This window comes from Petromyzon marinus, chromosome 11 (assembly GCF_048934315.1).
Source record: "Petromyzon marinus isolate PM22_M1 ecotype Great Lakes invasive population chromosome 11, UKy_Petmar_22M1.pri1.0, whole genome shotgun sequence".
Classification (NCBI taxonomy): Eukaryota; Metazoa; Chordata; class Hyperoartia; order Petromyzontiformes; family Petromyzontidae; genus Petromyzon; species Petromyzon marinus.
This window is the reverse complement of record NC_133677.1, coordinates 887,613-904,025: the sequence shown is the minus strand read 5'-3', so window position 1 is coordinate 904,025 and position 16,413 is coordinate 887,613. Positions and strand designations below refer to the sequence as shown.

General features: G+C 57.9%; 1 protein-coding gene across 2 annotated transcripts in view; it reads left to right on the top strand.

Annotated features, from left to right (window-relative positions):
• Positions 1-16,413, top strand: part of LOC116941406 (uncharacterized) — a 32,959-nt gene that overhangs the window by 2,491 nt on the left and 14,055 nt on the right. The window contains exons 2-8 of one of the 2 annotated variants that reach the window (XM_032952493.2): positions 1,019-1,107; positions 2,148-2,267; positions 3,149-3,242; positions 3,450-3,577; positions 4,169-4,248; positions 4,611-4,680; positions 5,574-5,963. In XM_032952493.2, coding sequence (XP_032808384.2) covers positions 1,019-1,107; positions 2,148-2,267; positions 3,149-3,242; positions 3,450-3,577; positions 4,169-4,248; positions 4,611-4,680; positions 5,574-5,963 — 971 coding nt within the window. Of the gene's footprint in view, positions 1-1,018; positions 1,108-2,147; positions 2,268-3,148; positions 3,243-3,449; positions 3,578-4,168; positions 4,249-4,607; positions 4,681-5,573; positions 5,964-16,413 lie in introns of both variants that reach the window. The other variant, XM_032952492.2, reaches the window with a different exon arrangement.

Genomic DNA, 16,413 nt, shown 5'->3' with positions numbered 1-16,413 from the left:
AATTGGTCGATTTCCGTGCCTTTATCGGCAAAGCCACGCCCAATTACTCCATATATGGGCCTAAAGCATTAATAATTTATCATTCCTTCAGTCGCAGATGAATTGTATCCTGCTACAGCGCTGCCATTCTCAATACTACATTAGACAAAGTGTTGCCTGGCTGGAAGGCACGGGCGGTCACGTTAAAAGGCCGTGTGTGCTGCTCGCATATGGAAGAATGGTATTTAACACATCCTAATTGATGTATTAAATACATTCATAAATATATTGCCGAAAAGCAAATATTTAATCAAACACTCCAACAAACAGCGTATGCTACAGTCACCTGCACGTGGTCTACGCACGCCATAGCAATCGATCGCACACACGATCTTCTGTGAAACTGCGGTGTATCTTATACCTTGTCAAACGTGGCATATGTATGCGTGTATGATAATGGAACATGTTGAATACCTGTTGACTTAATGATTTAATACCTGTATTCAATTGCTGCAGTAGTCGGATTACAATGCTTTTTGTTACTGTAGCAAACTGCTGTTGCATTTGATTGTATTGATTTCAATGTTTTCAGGGTTGATAAAATAGTACCACTTACTAGATAAGTCAACAGTGGTTGTTTTGTGGATAGACTCCCCCCTGCCATAGGAATGTGGAATTTCTACCACGGGGTCTGCAGCGCTGTAAACGGTAGATGCGCAACGACAACTCGGTTTCCATTTGAACAGGCCGTCACTTTGACTTGTTGCACGGAGAGACGCGTGCTGGGAATTACAATGACAGAGAGAAAGAGTAGCACATGTATCAGAAAGCAAAACAAATCCGAGACATCATCTTGACTCTTAAGGGAGACGCGAGTGGGCTCGTGCAGGACGCATCGTGGCTAGAAGGGATGGTGGAAGAGATGGGTGGCGGGTTGACGAGCCAGGAATGCACTTTGCCTTGGCTCCGTGTTTGGTCCTAACCGTGCCTCTCTCTTTGCTTGTCCTCCGCGTGCGCCACCACCCCTCTTTGGGCGCAGGCTGCGAGCTCAACGCTGCCAAGAAAGAGTACAAGTTCAACCCGGAGGACGATGACGATCAAGCGGAAATGCACCTGATGCTGAGTTCGGTGAGGCTGCAGCCCGTCCACCTCGCGGCTACCTCCAACCGTCGCTCCGAGGAGCTTGCGCCGAGTTTAACGAAACCCTAAAACTGAAATTGCATGCAAAAAATATATATATAAACGCGGAGCCTGGCAGAGCATGGAGTGTGCGCCCAGGTGGCCCAGCGGGAGAGCGAGCGGCTTGCAATCGGAAGGTCGCGAGTTCAAATCCTGGTTCGGGGTTTGATTAGGCCCATCGTCCCTCGGGAGTTGATACAATGATTAGCACTTTGTCAACAATGGTTTTTCTGCCAATAAACTCACCCCCGTCATATGAATGTGGAATTTCCACTTGGGCCTGCAAGCAGGAGATGACCATCGCCTCGGTGCTCATTTGAAGAGGAAATCACTTCAAGCATCGTGGGTGTAGGGCAAGTGGTGGGAGTGGCTGGTTACCAGTGACTAGTTAGCATGCTAGTTAGGGTTTTGGCTAGGTGAGGAGAGGGAATACCGTATGTGGCCGGTTGACTTTAGATAGAGCTTGCACTCAGGGCTGTTGAGCTCGTTTAGCTTCGGGACGGGCCAGCCAGCGGTCGTAGCTGGGGGGGGGGGGGCTAGTTGATTGATGTTCGTGTCTGGTTGGCGAATATCTGAAACACAGTTGGCAAACCATGTAAGCGGGCAGTGCATTATTATTATTATTCATTGTCCCGACGGCGTACGAGATGGAAGCTTCTGGCGAGCGGTGCCAGTGAGGCCGAGGTGGAAGTGGTAGCCCCCTCATTGGCGAGGGGATCCGCTTGTAGCGCCACAGTGGACGTGCGCTCCCGCAGGTGGCGCTGTGACCCCACGAAACATTCGTGGACGCGTGGCGGCCCAGTGCCATCCAGCCAGGGACCCCCCCATACACAGCCCCATCCCTCCATCGTGTGGACATTCAATCACGGTTAGGGGGGCGGGCTGGGGCGTTGGCGAGTGATGCGGCGAGTGACGCTGTGCCTGGGTGAGCGAGTGATGAGGTGTGTATCCCCCCCCTTCGCCCCTCCCGCTACCGCATGCGTGCCCAGGTGTGCGTGGCGCCCGAGGCGGAGGACCGGTTCCACGTGGTGGAGGTGACCACCCTGGGCAAGGGCGGCAAGCCGGTCAAAATCCCCATCGCTACTCTCAAGCCATCCGTCCTGCCCTCGGTGAGACCTGGTGCCCTCGCGGTTGTCATGCACGCGCACACTTTCAGAAGAGCGGCGGCACGGTGGTGTGATGTTAACGACCTCGCCTGGTATCCGGGAGGGCCCGAGTTCAATCCTGACCCTGACGCCTGTTGTATATTTGGAATTTGCGTGTCTCTCTCTTCGTAGTCACTGGGATATTTCTCCGGGTCCTCCGATTTTTCCCTCCGCATTTAGAAACATGCTTTTAGAGTATTTTCGTTGCTGCTATAAATTTTCACGTAATAAGCCACTTTGTTGGGCTATCGTTTGTGGCCGGGTTGCTTATTAAAAAGAGCGACATAGCACAGTGGGTCTTACCTGGTAAAATAAAAGTTAAATAGTTTTAAAAATAGCATGGCAGTGCTTTAATTTAAACCGTGTCTGTCTCTCCGTGTCAGCGACCCAAAAAATATTTCCACACTCGACAAAACCACATCCAGAATATCTTTGTGGCAACTGTTTACGCGAGCCAGAATATACCGAGTGAGAAACTGTCCCTTGGGGATTGCTCTTTTGTGCCCCGAGTGACCGCGTGGTTGAGTCACCGCACAGATTAGGAGCGGTGGGGCAGTGGTTAGCACATTTACCTACAAACCTAGTGACCCGAGTTCGATTCCCACTCATGACCAATAACTGTGGCAAATATTTGAACTGGTGGTGTGGGTCCTGACTTTGCCTCAGTTGAGTCTGGTGTGCTATGTAGACAACAGCACTGGGGAGACGAAGGCGGCCAGGCATGGTGTTGTCTGCCCCATCCCCTCATCGGTGCACCCTGCCAACCTTCATAGGTGTTCGCGATCAGCATTTGCCCTGAGAGTCTGTTACAAGCTACGCGGGGGATCTTGTGTGTATCTGTGCAGCTCTCACTGTCAGGGTTCGACCTGGCGGCTCCCGTGGTGCTGACGCTCAAGTGCGGCTCTGGCCCGGTCTACATCTCGGGGCAGCACGTCGCCTGTAATGACGCTCGCACACCCCCGCTCACACCGTCACCCACGTGCTCGCACATTCGCACACTCGCTCGCACTGTCACCCACCCACCCACTCACTGTGAACTCGTCCGCACACTCATTCCCACTCGCACACTTACTCGCACTTGCTCCCACAGCTACCCGGTGTAGCGATTGTTGGCACGTCTCGAGCCGTCTGTGTGTCTGTGGGCAGATCCCTGCAACGATTTCCTCGACGACGACGGCGATGATGATGATGATGAGGAGGAGGAGGAGCCGCCAAAGCTCGTGCCAGCGCCCAACAAGCGGCCTGCGCCCTTCAAGGTGCCGCAGATTGCCAAGGTGAGGGGAGAGATGCAAGCGAGGAGGAGGAGACGTTTGCGCAGGGATGCGGCGATGGGTCACGCACGTGAGCGAGGGCGTGCGTGGAAGAGTTGTGTGGTGGGCGGCGGCGTTGCGGTTAGCGCGCTGCGCTCCGAACCTGGCGACTGAGTTCAATTCCTGCTCACCACAGCTGACATCGGTGACTGTTGTCTTGGCCTCCCCGCGGTCGACTATCTCCTGCGGTGTGTAAACATCAGCGGCTTGGCAACTTCCGTTGTCTCTGTGAGAGAACGTGCAGGGGGGCGTGCGGTGATGAGCGTGGCCATCTTGCCTCACGCACCACCTTTTGAGATCTTTCACAAATGTGCAGCTTTCAGTAATTAATGACGAACTCGGGGTCTTCAATTCGTTTTGAGATACCTTTTAATGTATTATAATACATTTTGGAAACAAAATGGACGGCATATATATAAAGATGACATTATATAACGGGCTGGGTGTGCACCACGGGGTCGTCTCTGGCCGACCGGCGCCAATCTCTCCCCGTCTCTCCCTCCCTAACTCTCTCTGCCTCTCCATCTCTCTCACCACACCCTCTCCCCAAACCAGAAAAAAACCAAGCTGGATGAAGATGATGATGAAGATGATGAGGATGATGATGAAGATGATGACGATGATGACGATGACAGGTGATTGGGGGTTGTGCGCCCTGTTTCCCCATGCCCCCTCTCCCTGTATGCCCTTGTCTCTCCCCCTGCCCCTCTCTTCTCTTGTCCCCGTGCCCCTATCCTTGTGTGCCCGGTACACAAATCCAGTGACGTGCACGCAAATAAATAGTACTCGCAGTTTGTGTCATGGGTTAATGTGACCATCAGCCACTAGAGGCCGCTGTACTCACTACAGACTTGAGACAAAAGTAATTGAATCCAAGAATCGGTTCGCGGCACGTGCATTGTGCGAACTGAGCGGATCCCAGCCCCCCTGTGTTCACGTGGTGTCATGCCGCGCGGTTGAACGCGCGGCCGAGTAACACCGTCTGTTCCGTAAGCAGCTACGACGATGATGATGATGACGACGATGAAGATGAGGAGGAGGTGCCCAAGCAGAAGGTCCTCGTGAAGGTGAGCGGAGGCCCCCCCCCCCCCCATCCCTTGCCGTGCATTCTGGGTAGCAGAGGCCCGTGGAGAGAAAGAGGCGCCGTGGGGCGCAGGCCACGGTGGAGACGACACGGGCCCCGCGGCGTTCGCCACTTGTTGCCTAGGTTGACGGTTCAAATCCAGCGGCCTGCCCCGATCGATACGGTGAGTGCAATAACCGTGAAAATACTACGCACTATCGGCTTCTCCAGCGGCCGCTAAAGATTCCGCGTCGTGGGACCCGATGAGGCTTTCTGGGTAAACGAGCGCAAAGAAACCAACTCCTTGGTTCAAGGGCAGCGGTGGAACATGAAAGGGCTGCTGCGGTTTGCTCGTTGCGTTATCGCCGCGGCTGGGAGAGCGCTGCGCGTCTCCCACCGCGGGTGCACGCGCGCGATCCGTCGGGCCCAAGGTCCTGGGGGTCGGGAGTGGTGGAGGCTGCAGGTGGCCGTGCACCTGCAGCCTCTGCCGCCTCGCCGCCCCCTTAACCGTGGGAAACCGCGAGATAAACGCAACGCCGGCCGCGGTGGCGGCGGACGTACGGCTAGAAGCGTCGTGAGTTTTAATTAGCGGGCGGCCTAATCGGCACGGGGTGATAAGAGCCGTTCTGCGAGGGTGGAAGGACGCGATTGTGTGTGGGACCACCCCACACGTGTGCACCAGGGAGCCGTGGGTGGCGGAGCTTGGCAGTGCCACCACCACCTGGTGCGGTGGGGCCCGTGTCAGCCCAGCCGGTGCCCCCTCCACTGTCCTCCCCCGGCGTGTATCGGGTGCTGCAGCGGCAGCAGCAGCAGCAGCAGCAATCAGAATTTGTGTAACGTCTTGAGATGCGATCCATCTAAAAACTAAAATGCGCGCGTGTGTGTGTTTGTGACAAGGCGCCCACCCCGGGCAAGGCCGCGCCTGGCCCCAAAGTGAACGGCACCCCCAACAAAAAGCCAGAGCCCGCACTGGCTAAGACGCCAGTCAAGGCAGACAAGACTCCGGCGAAGGTGGTAAAGACACCGGCTAAGGTGGAAAAGACACCGGCTAAGGTGGACAAGACTCCGGCTAAGGTGGACAAGACTCCGGCTAAGGTGGACAAGACTCCGGCTAAGGTGGTAAAGGCACCGGCGAAGGTGGCAAAGGCACCGGCGAAGGTGGACAAGACACCGGCAAAGGCAGAGAAGACCCCAGCCAAGGCAGCGAAAACTCCTGTCCAGACGGAGCAGGTGTCATCGAAGGAAGGCAAAGCGGCGTCAGGGCTCAAGACACCAAAGAGCGGCACGGTGAGTGTGACGTGTGGGTAGTCGGGTGGGCATGGCGGCGGTGAGTGTGGTGTTGCCAAGCGGCACTTGGCCGGGCGGGAGAGGGGAATGCCCAGGGGTCGCTAGGAAAAGGGGGGGCTGAGGAGTGGGGGGGGGAGCGCTGGCTCTCCGGCGTAACGAGGCGGCCACGGAAACGTATACAGTTTGGTTTGGACGGCTGATTAATGAGACCGCAGCCTCGGTTTGTTTGTGCCTCCGTGGCGCGCTGGACGTTTACAAGCGACCCGAGGCGTCGCTTTCACTGCCGAGGGTGCAGTGCCGGGCAGCCAGGGGAGCGAGGGGCAGCAGGCGTCATGGCTGCGAGGTTGGCGGGGGCCGAGTGGCGGCCCGGGGAGTGAGCGAGGCATTTGAGGATGGTGGCTGCCGTGGAGGCGCAGCGATGGGGAGGGTGGGGTAGGGGTCGGCGTGGTGGGGTAGGGGTCGGTGGGGTAGGGGTCGGCGTGGTGGGGTGTAGGGGTCGGCGTGGTGGGGTGTAGGGGTCGGCGTGGTGGGGTGTAGGGGTCGGCGTGGTGAGGTAGGGGTTGGCGTGGTGGGGTTTAGGGGTCGGTGGGGTAGGGGTCGGTGGGGTAGGGGTCGGCGTGGTGGGGTGTAGGGGTCGGCGTGGTGGGGTGTAGGGGTCGGCGTGGTGGGGTAAGGGTCGACGTGGTGGGGTGTAGGGGTCGGCGTGGTGGGGTGTAGGGGTCGGCGTGGTGGGGTGTAGGGATCGGTGGGGTAGGGGTCGGCGTGGTGGGGTGTAGCGGTCGGCGTGGTGGGCGTGTGGTGGTGTTGTTGTTGAGATGAGAGGGGTTCGTGTTTGGGGTGGGTAGCGTCGATGTTGTGGGACCCATCCGCACGCTGCGATCGGGGGAGGGGGGGGGGCAGTGTTTGTGTTCACTGTCGTTTGAACATTTTCGTGACAAAATTAGCCAACATCCTCCCATGCAAACAGTGGCGCTTTACAATTAACAAACATCAACAGCGAGCCCCATCCATCCGGCCGTGATTTTTTACTCGTTTTGTTTATTTTAAACACATGGCGGTTAAGGTTTGGACACTGCCGCTACGATTCGTCGTGCTCTCTGGGCGTCGGGCGTGGAAGGTTTCCTCGCCTGCTCGGCCGCCCGCCCGCACGCACCGCCCGCAGTGATCGTGGCAGCTGCAGTCATTACGTAACATTTATTTAATAATTCATTTATTTCGCGCAGTCCATTTGACGTTCGGAGCCCAGGGCCCCGAACGTCAAATGGGCAACGACAAACGGCACCGTGGGAGATGTCCCAGGCAGACGTGTGGCGCATCTCTTCAATTGAGCGAGGTTATTGCTGTTGCAAGAGCTCGGAGTTGGGGGGAGAGAGACGATGACGACGGGAAGAGGGCATTCCAGTGGAGAGGTGCGAGGGAAGGAGCAGGAGGAGAATGTGAGGTGACCTGCAGTGTTGGTGAGTGGGTGGGTTGTTGTGATCTGCAGTGTGGTGGCGGTGGTTAAGCACAGTGAGGTGGATAAGATGAAACAGTGCAGTCTGGTCGACGTTAGTGCTCAAGACGGTTACAGGAATCAACGAGTCAAGTTCACAGGAATTAGTAGCAATAGAAGAGTGATGAGTGGGCGACTGACCACCGGTGAGCAAGCTCGTGACCGGAGTGAATGGGCGAGCGCAGGACCATCGGTCACCCCGACTGACGCTTACTCTTATCAGTGCAGTAGGAGCCGCGTGCAGCTCCACCCTAGCTGCGTACGATGACACCATTCCCTTCCACTTTGGCCAAATTTATGCGGCACAGTGAAGCTGGGCTTTCACACATCAAGCCCGATGGTTCAGCCCTCTCTCCGCGTGCACCACCGGTCGTCTGGACAGATACCGATTTAAATCGCTGCACGCTGCTGCACGTGCCTGATTGCTGAACCTTATCGATTTCAATAAAGATAAGAAGACCTTGCCCGTGGGTGCGCACCGTCACACCTCCCGAGTTCAATTCCCGCTCACGGGCCACGCATCGATTAGTAGCGAATATCTGAACCTCTCCTAAGTGAATTCAGCCTTTAATGAGTACCCACGGCCGTGTATTAACATTTGGAAACAAAGGCGGCTTTGCTCGGTCCTCGCCACACCCCCTCGTGCCCTGTGCCGGCCTTCGTATGTGCTCACTGACAGCACTTGCCCCAGCAGTCTGTTAGAGGCTATACGGGGGAATCTTTCTCTTTGTGACACGTACACCCACGATTAGCTCGAATTAGTATTCCACACATCACATGGGACACCAGCACAACAAGCCCCTCTGTGTTAATTTTAATCGGTGCCCTCTTTTGTCACTGGGCCAGCGTGCACCCCCCCAATTGTATTGGAACAAGGATTGTAAATTGCGGGGTGGTGCACCGCGCGGCGAGTCGCCAGAAACCCCAGGATCTCGGGGAGCCCGCGAAGCGAGCGGTTGACCTGCGGCGGTGTTGGCGACGATAAGTCTACGAGCGTGGTGACGTTGACGCGGTGACGAGACGGAGCGATGAGCTCGGTTCATGCGCAGGCGCCGGATGGGTCGTTGGACCGTAAGGACCATGAGAGGTGGCGGCTGCGGTGGCTGCATTGGGGAGGCCTTCATCCAGCGGTGGGTTGACCGTAGCTGCTGCTGCTGATGATGCTAGTGTCGTTCCAGCCTGGAAAAGGGGGGGGGGCGGTGGGGTTTGCGACAGTTGGGTTGCAGTAGCTGGGGGCATGGCCAATGGGAGGGGGGGGGCTGCCTGTCCGCTGCGGGCCCCCCACGGAGGTCACTGCCGCTCTGCGTTTGTTTTTCACCGTTTGACACGAGCCACTTGCGCTGAGCCCTTGAGCGCGCCGCTCCTGCGACAGCACTGCAAATATTTACGTTTATTCGCCGGGATCGCCTCGTTCATAATGGCCGAGCCGTCCAAACTTTCTCCTTTTTTCCTCTGCGCTCCCTCCCTCCGTCTGTCCCTGCCAGCCCTGCGTTGTGTCATCGGCCGGCGTAAACACTCGGCCTTCGTAAATCATCTCGGGTTTTTATTCGCTGCTGGTTTGTTTTCTCTCGAGCGGCGGTAGGTCGGGGGGTGAGGGGGAGGGGGGCACGCGGGGGGCGGCCGCCGGCTTACCCGTGTCCGCCACGTGCCGGGCCCGATCACCGACGCCCCCCCCCCCGCACCGCGGGCACGCGTGCCGCTGGTGGTGATGACGATGGAGCAGTAGGCCTGGTGTCTCCCCGCCGGTGGTGACGATGAGTAGTAGGCCTGATGTACCCGCACCGGTGGTGACGGACGTCTTGGTTGAGCGCGAGGGCTGAGTTTAAACCGTTGCTGGGGTCAAAGTTGCAGGTCACGTAAGCGGGACAGGGTTCAAAGTGCGCCGCGTTCCAAAGTCTGGCTTGGCTTTAACGAGGAGACTACCAGGTAGGGAGTGGTGAGTAAAAGACTACTAGGTAGGGAGTGGTGAGTAGGAGACTACCAGGTAGGGAGTGGTGAGTAGGAGACTACCAGGTAGGGAGTGGTGAGTAGGAGACTACCAGTTAGGGAGTGGTGAGTAGGAGACTACCAGGTAGGGAGTGGCGAGTAGGAGACTACCAGGTAGGGAGTGGTGAGTAGGAGACTACCAGGTAAGGAGTGGTGAGTAGGAGACTACCAGGTAAGGAGTGGTGAGTAGGAGACTACCAGCTTGGGAGTGGTGAGTAGGAGACTACCAGGTAGGGAGTGGCGAGTAGGAGACTACCAGGTAGGGAGTGGTGAGTAAGAGACTACCAGGTAGGGAGTGGTGAGTAAGAGACTACCAGGTAGGGAGTGGTGAGTAAGAGACTACCAGGTAGGGAGTGGTGAGTAAGAGACTACCAGGTAGGGAGTGGTGAGTAGGAGACTACCAGGTAGGGAGTGGCGAGTAAGAGACTACCAGATAGGGAGTGGTGAGTAGGAGACTACCAGGTAGGGAGTGGTGAGTAGGAGACTACCAGGTAGGGAGTGGTGAGTAGGAGACTACCAGGTAGGGAGTGGTGAGTAAAAGACTACCAGGTAGGGAGTGGTGAGTAGGAGACTACCAGGTAGGGAGTGGTGAGTAGGAGACTACCAAGTAGGGAGTGGCGAGTAAGAGACTACCAGGTAGGGAGTGGTGAGTAGGAGACTACCAGGTAGGGAGTGGTGAGTAGGAGACTACCAGGTAGGGAGTGGTGAGTAGGAGACTACCAGGTAGGGAGTGGTGAGTAAAAGACTACCAGGTAGGGAGTGGTGAGTAAGAGACTACCAGGTAGGGAGTGGTGAGTAGGAGACTACCAGGTAGGGAGTGGTGAGTAAGAGACTACCAGGTAGGGAGTGGCGAGTAAGAGACTACCAGGTAGGGAGTGGTGAGTAGGAGACTACCAGGTAGGGAGTGGTGAGTAGGAGACTACCAGGTAGGGAGTGGTGAGTAGGAGACTACCAGGTAGGGAGTGGTGAGTAGGAGACTACCAGGTAGGGAGTGGTGAGTAGGAGACTACCAGGTAGGGAGTGGTGAGTAAAAGACTACCAGGTAGGGAGTGGTGAGTAGGAGACTACCAGGTAGGGAGTGGTGAGTAAAAGACTACCAGGTAGGGAGTGGTGAGTAGGAGACTACCAGGTAGGGAGTGATGAGTAGGAGACTACCAGGTAGGGAGTGGTGAGTAGGAGACTACCAGGTAGGGAGTGGTGAGTAGGAGACTACCAGGTAGGGAGTGGTGAGTAGGAGACTACCAGGTAGGGAGTGGTGAGTAAAAGACTACCAGGTAGGGAGTGGTGAGTAGGAGACTACCAGGTAGGGAGTGGTGAGTAGGAGACTACCAGGTAGGGAGTGGTGAGTAGGAGACTACCAGGTAGGGAGTGGTGAGTAGGAGACTACCAGGTTGGGAGTGGTGAGTAGGAGACTACCAGGTAGGGAGTGGTGAGTAGGAGACTACCAGGTTGGGAGTGGTGAGTAGGAGACTACCAGGTTGGGAGTGGTGAGTAGGAGACTACCAGGTAGGGAGTGGTGAGTAGGAGACTACCAGGTAGGAAGTGGTGAGTAGGAGACTGCCAGGTAGGGAGTGGTGAGTAGGAGACTACCAGGTAGGGAGTGGTGAGTAGGAGACTACCAGGTAGGGAGTGGTGAGTAGGAGACTACCAGGTTGGGAGTGGTGAGTAAGAGACTACCAGGTTGGGAGTGGTGAGTAGGAGACTACCAGGTTGGGAGTGGTGAGTAGGGGACTACCAGCTTGGGAGTGGTGAGTAGGGGACTACCAGCTTGGGAGTGGTGAGTAGGGGACTACCAGCTTGGGAGTGGTGAGTAGGAGACTACCAGGTAGGGAGTGGTGAGTGGAATGTTCCAGGATGGGGGTGAGCGGAGGAGTCCGCGGAGTTCACAGGAGTGGGAATGAGCGCCACGGGGACGGTGGCTTCAAAAGGTAATTAGTTGGAAGTTAGGCTCGAGTAATAGTGAGGTTTATTTTAAAGCCTGTCTTGGTGAAGAATTAGTTTTAGCGTAAAGTGTAGGCGGGTTCAGTATAAACCGCCGGGGCTGGGTTGCAACGGGGGGGGGGGGGAGCTGGGATTAAACTGTGGTTTGTGTTTCAGTTGGTCAAGTTGGGGTTTCCCGTCTTGCCGAGGGGTGAGCCCAGCACGGGGGAGTGGTGGGGTGGATGGGGGGGGTCAGGGAGAGAAACCGCGCGCGGTGAATTGAGAAGAAAAATCCTGGGGGTTTTCAAAATAATTCTCAGCTGCGCCGAGGATTTGTTTCACGGCCGACGCCGAGCGTCCGGGCGGGCGGTGCGCCGAATATTTTCATTTCACGCAACCCCCCCGCCGCCTCCGATGAATAAGGCGACTTGGGTAAATACAGATTAATTAAAATCAGGTCGTTGAGTCCGTGTCGGGCCGAGAGGAGAGGCGGGGGGGGGGCACGTGGGCGGCCGTAACCCCGCGTGACCCGGCAGTCGGTGCGTGGCCGTGGGCGGCTCCCGGGAATCCCGGCGAGTCTCTCCCTAGCGTGGCGGCCGCCACCGCCGCCGTCGTCACCGCCGCCCACAGCCGCCACCGCTCCCCGCGCCACCAACGCAACTACCGCCAATGCGATCTCCGCCACCGCTGGAATCGCAACTACCAACACCGCTACCACCGCCATTACAATCATCATCGCAGCAGCCTCCACCACCACCGTCGGCACTGCCCCACGGCCCCCGTAGGCACGCCCGCCGTGCGCCTCTCGGTTTCGCTGCGGGGGGTGTGGGAGGGGGGCTGAGAGCGGGTCGTCCCGGCCCCCCCCTCCCCACCACCACGTGAGACCGGGGGCGCTCCCCGCCGCACGACGCGCGGTGCCCCCCGCGGGCAGAAAGCCGCTGATGAAAACATCGCGGCACTCCTCGTCCCTGCCGCTGCGGCTGCTGCTGCTCTCGCTGCTCGCTACGTGGATAATAATAGTTACAATAAAGAAATAAAATATAAAAACAGCGGCGGAGAAACGCCCCAAAATGTTGGACCGTGTTTAAAAAAAAATAATCCGCAGGGCAGCATCCGGCGCAGGGCGAGAGGAGCGGCGGCCACATGGCAGCGTGGCCGCCACGCGCCCGCTCAAGAGTCCTCGTAATTAGCGGCAAATTCTTCATCAAACGACGACGTGTTCTGGACTTCCTGCTCCAGCAACACCCCCCCACCACCACCACCACCGCTCTCACCGTGACCCGGGGCGCTGGCCACGCACCGACCAACCGGAGTTTAAATGTAGCACCAAGTTGTTTTCACTGCTCGCACACGTGTGCGTGCGTGCTAGTGTGTGTGTGCGTGCTAGTGTGCGTGCGTGCGTGCTAGTGTGTGTGTGTGTGTACGCGTGCTAGTGTGTGTGCGCGTGGTAGTGTGTACGTCCTAACATGTGTGTGTGCTAGTGTGTGTACGTGCTAACGTGTATGCGTGCGTGCTTGTGCGTGCTTGTGCGTGCTTGTGCGTGCCGCTCCCACAAGCTGCCCTGCTCTTCTCTCCCGCAATGTAATGGCCAGGCCAGCCGCACCGCGTTGTGCCCTGCTTTGCCAAGCGCACGTCCCGGCCACAAACCGGGCACGGCCACCTGCCCTGAACCAGAGCTCTATTTTTAACTCGAACCATGTCTCAACTCTCTCCCGACTCTTACCTTGACTCTCACCTGAACCCAAACGCACTCGCCCATGATAACCATCACCCTGGCCAGAGTTTTATCTCAAACCATAATGATAACTCTAGTACTCACCATAATTTTTTTACAGCATTCGGCCTAATCGGGAATCTAACCTTAACCCCCCCGGCAGGACGAGGGCTGGGTGGATGGGGGGAGGGTGGCGTGGTCTGTGTTTCCTGCGGTCCTTTTGAAGTCCAACCGTGTCGTCGTGCGGAGGAGCGGTCGAGCGCATCTTGGCCCGGCACGCACGGGCACCATCGGGATGCTCGCACACGTGTGCGCGTGCATTTGTGCGCGTGTGACTAATGTCTGAGTTTGACGAGGAACGCGAGGAATGGAGCGGGCTCTGTGGGAAATGTTTGGCGTACCTGACACGTCCCATTGACGCGCCGCGTGCGCGCGCACGCGCCCACAACCCCCGCCCACAACCCCCGCCCACAACCCCCCCCCACAACCCCCCCCCCCGCCCCTAACCCCCCAGCCGCGGCGGCGCTCTGGCACATCTGTGTGCCGGTGGTGGTGTCTGGGTGGGAGGGTGGGTCCCGGTGCCTGCACGTGCGTGTGCGCTTGTCTGCGTGTGTGCACGCGGCAGCAGCAGCAGCAGACGTCTGGCTGGGTGGGTCCCAGCTGTGTGTCGCTGCTTGAGTGGAGCAGCGTTGGGCGTGTGTGCGTGCGTGTTGGCAAACCGCACGGTTTGCCAACTCCACCGTTGTCTCGTTCGTCGTCCCCCTCTTTTGGGGGAGGGGTGACGGAGGCCTCCCCCATGTCACCCCCCCCCCCCCCGCACCTGCAGTGCGTGCGTGGCGCTCGCCTCTGCTCGGCCTGCAGATGTGGTGGCGTGATGGGGCGGCGGCTGATGTGCGTGGTGGGGCGGGGGGTCGGCGTAGGGTGGGGGGGAGCGGGCGGGCGGGCGGGCGACGACACGTCTTTTTGTTTGGTTTTGTTCCCTTGTGCAGCTGCTCAAGTTCAGCAGGTGCTGCGGATGGCGAGTTGTGTAATGGCGCGCTTGCGCGTGTCTGTCCGCGTCGCCGTGTGTGTCGGCGTTTGCCTGTCCCGTGTGCGCGTGCGTGTTTGTCCGTGCCCGCTTGTCCGTACGTCCGCATGTGCGTGCGTGCGTGCGCCTGCCAGCGCATGTGCGCGAGCACGCAGCCAGCGCCCTGCGGTGGGAGCGAAGAGCAGGGGTGGTGGGACAGGCGGGACCCGTTCCCCGCCTCCCCGCCGCCCTCCCTCTCCCAGCGCGGGTAATTCCTAGCGTTCCTCCTGCAAGCGGCCACTTCCCGTGCGAGCTGCCCACATTCCCTCCCGCCCGTCCCAGGGGACGTCTTAACCTGCTGTGCCGTTAGGGGCAGCCCAGCACGGCCCCCCCCACCGCCACCGCTGCCGCCTCATCGGCCCACGCCACCCGCCCCTATCCGCCCGCCCCCCTCTCACCGTTGTTATATTTTATTTGGTAATATTTTCTTGCGTGTGTCTGCACATTTTTTTCCCCTCTCTCGGTTCGGGGTTATTTTTTTGAAATGGCGAGCGCGAGTTATTATTACCGCCACTACCACCGCTGCTGTTTGTGGAGAAGTAGTTCTCTCCGAGGCCGAGCGCCAATTGGCAGAGATGCTGATAGCGGGCACCAGCGGGCTGGACGGGGGTTGCCCATGCCGTGGCCTCGCTCCGATTGACAGCTCCCAGCTCGCCGTGGCACGGACCGGCAACCGACCTCGAGACGAAATTTGTCGGAGGGCCCAAGTGGCACAGGTGGTACGGGGTCAGCGGGACCCCCCGTAATGCAGGAGCGGGTGTCGCTGTGGACAGTGGTTGCGGCGCGTGCGCCCTTGTGGTGTCGGTTAAGTGGTTGCGGCAGTCGGCAGTGTAGCGTTTGCCCTGTGAGGATGCTTGCGGTTGCTTGGCGGTCTGATTGGTGAGAGGCGGTTGTTGTGGCACCCATAATGGTAGCGCTTGTGACAGTGGTCCTGATGGCTCGTGCTTGTGGCGGTGGCGGTGTAAGTAGTCGTGCTGGCAGACACGCACCGTGGGGGCCGAGTTGTTTGGTGTTTGGCCCGCGAAGCGAGTCTGCGTGCGTGCCCACGTGTGTGTGTGTATGCGTGGGGAGTGGTGGTGTAGTGGTTTGGACACTGCAAAACAAACCCGACGACCCGACGTCGACTCAGCCTTAATTGAGCGCCTCGTGCGGGGTGTAAACATCAGCATTGGGGAAACAAAGGCGGCCGGGCGTGGTCCTAGCCACTCACCCCCTCGTGCCAGGCTTTGGAGGTGCTGCTCGCTCGCCGCACTCGCCCCAACAGTCTGTTCGAGGCTCCACGGGGGATCTTTCGTTCGTTCTCTGTCGGTGCTGCAGGTGCAATGTGAAGCCCTGTGCCGGCCTCACCGCCACTGGTGGGAGTTGGAGCGTGCGTGTTTTCTGTGTGCTTGCGTGTGTGTGCGCGCGTGTTTAGGGTGTGTGTACGTCGTGTTTTTCACGCTTGTCTGTGTTATTGATGCCGTGTGTGATGTGTTGGGGTGTTTTTGGAGCTTGTTCGTGCGTGCTTGTGCGTGACATGTTTTTATTTCTGTGTTTTGAGTATTTTCAGCTCGCGGTCTTGATAGTTGCGGTTATGGTTAGGAGTGGATTTTGTCGAACTCTGAGAACTTAAGAGGCCAAGATGAATGTGGGTGAGTGAGTGAGCGTGTGGAGCGGTAGTGTAGCGGTTAGCGCTACGCTGCGCTACGAACCTGGCGACCCGGGTTCGATTCCCGATCACGGCCAACACCAGTGATGATTATCTGAACTGGTCCTGGGCCTCCCCTAGGTCGACTCGGCCAAAAATGAATACCCGGTGCAGTGTGTAAACATCGCCACTGGGGAGACAAAGGCGGCCGGGCGTGGTGTTGGCCACCCACCCCCTCGTGTGCCGTGCCGGCCTTCACAGGTGCTCGCTAACAGCACTTTCCCCAACAGTCTGTTAAGGCTACACGGGGGATGTTTTTGATGGGTGCGAGTGGGTTAATGATTGAGTGAGTTTGAGTTGATTTTGTCTAACCAGGTGGGAACTCTCATTTCCAAAAGTCACCTGGCTCCTCCACCACAGTGACAGAAGCAAACTCAAGCAAAAACAAGCACTAGCAAGAAGCAGATAAATCCCTGTGTACGTGTGGGTTGCACGCATGTGTGAGAAAGCTGCGGGACGTCCGCGCAGCCCATGGGCTTGTAATCACTAACACGGCGTTTTCACATCGGCACATCCACACAACATCATGGGCGCACGCCGGTTCCAAGCAAGAACATCTGCTGGACTATAAAGTGACGGAACAGC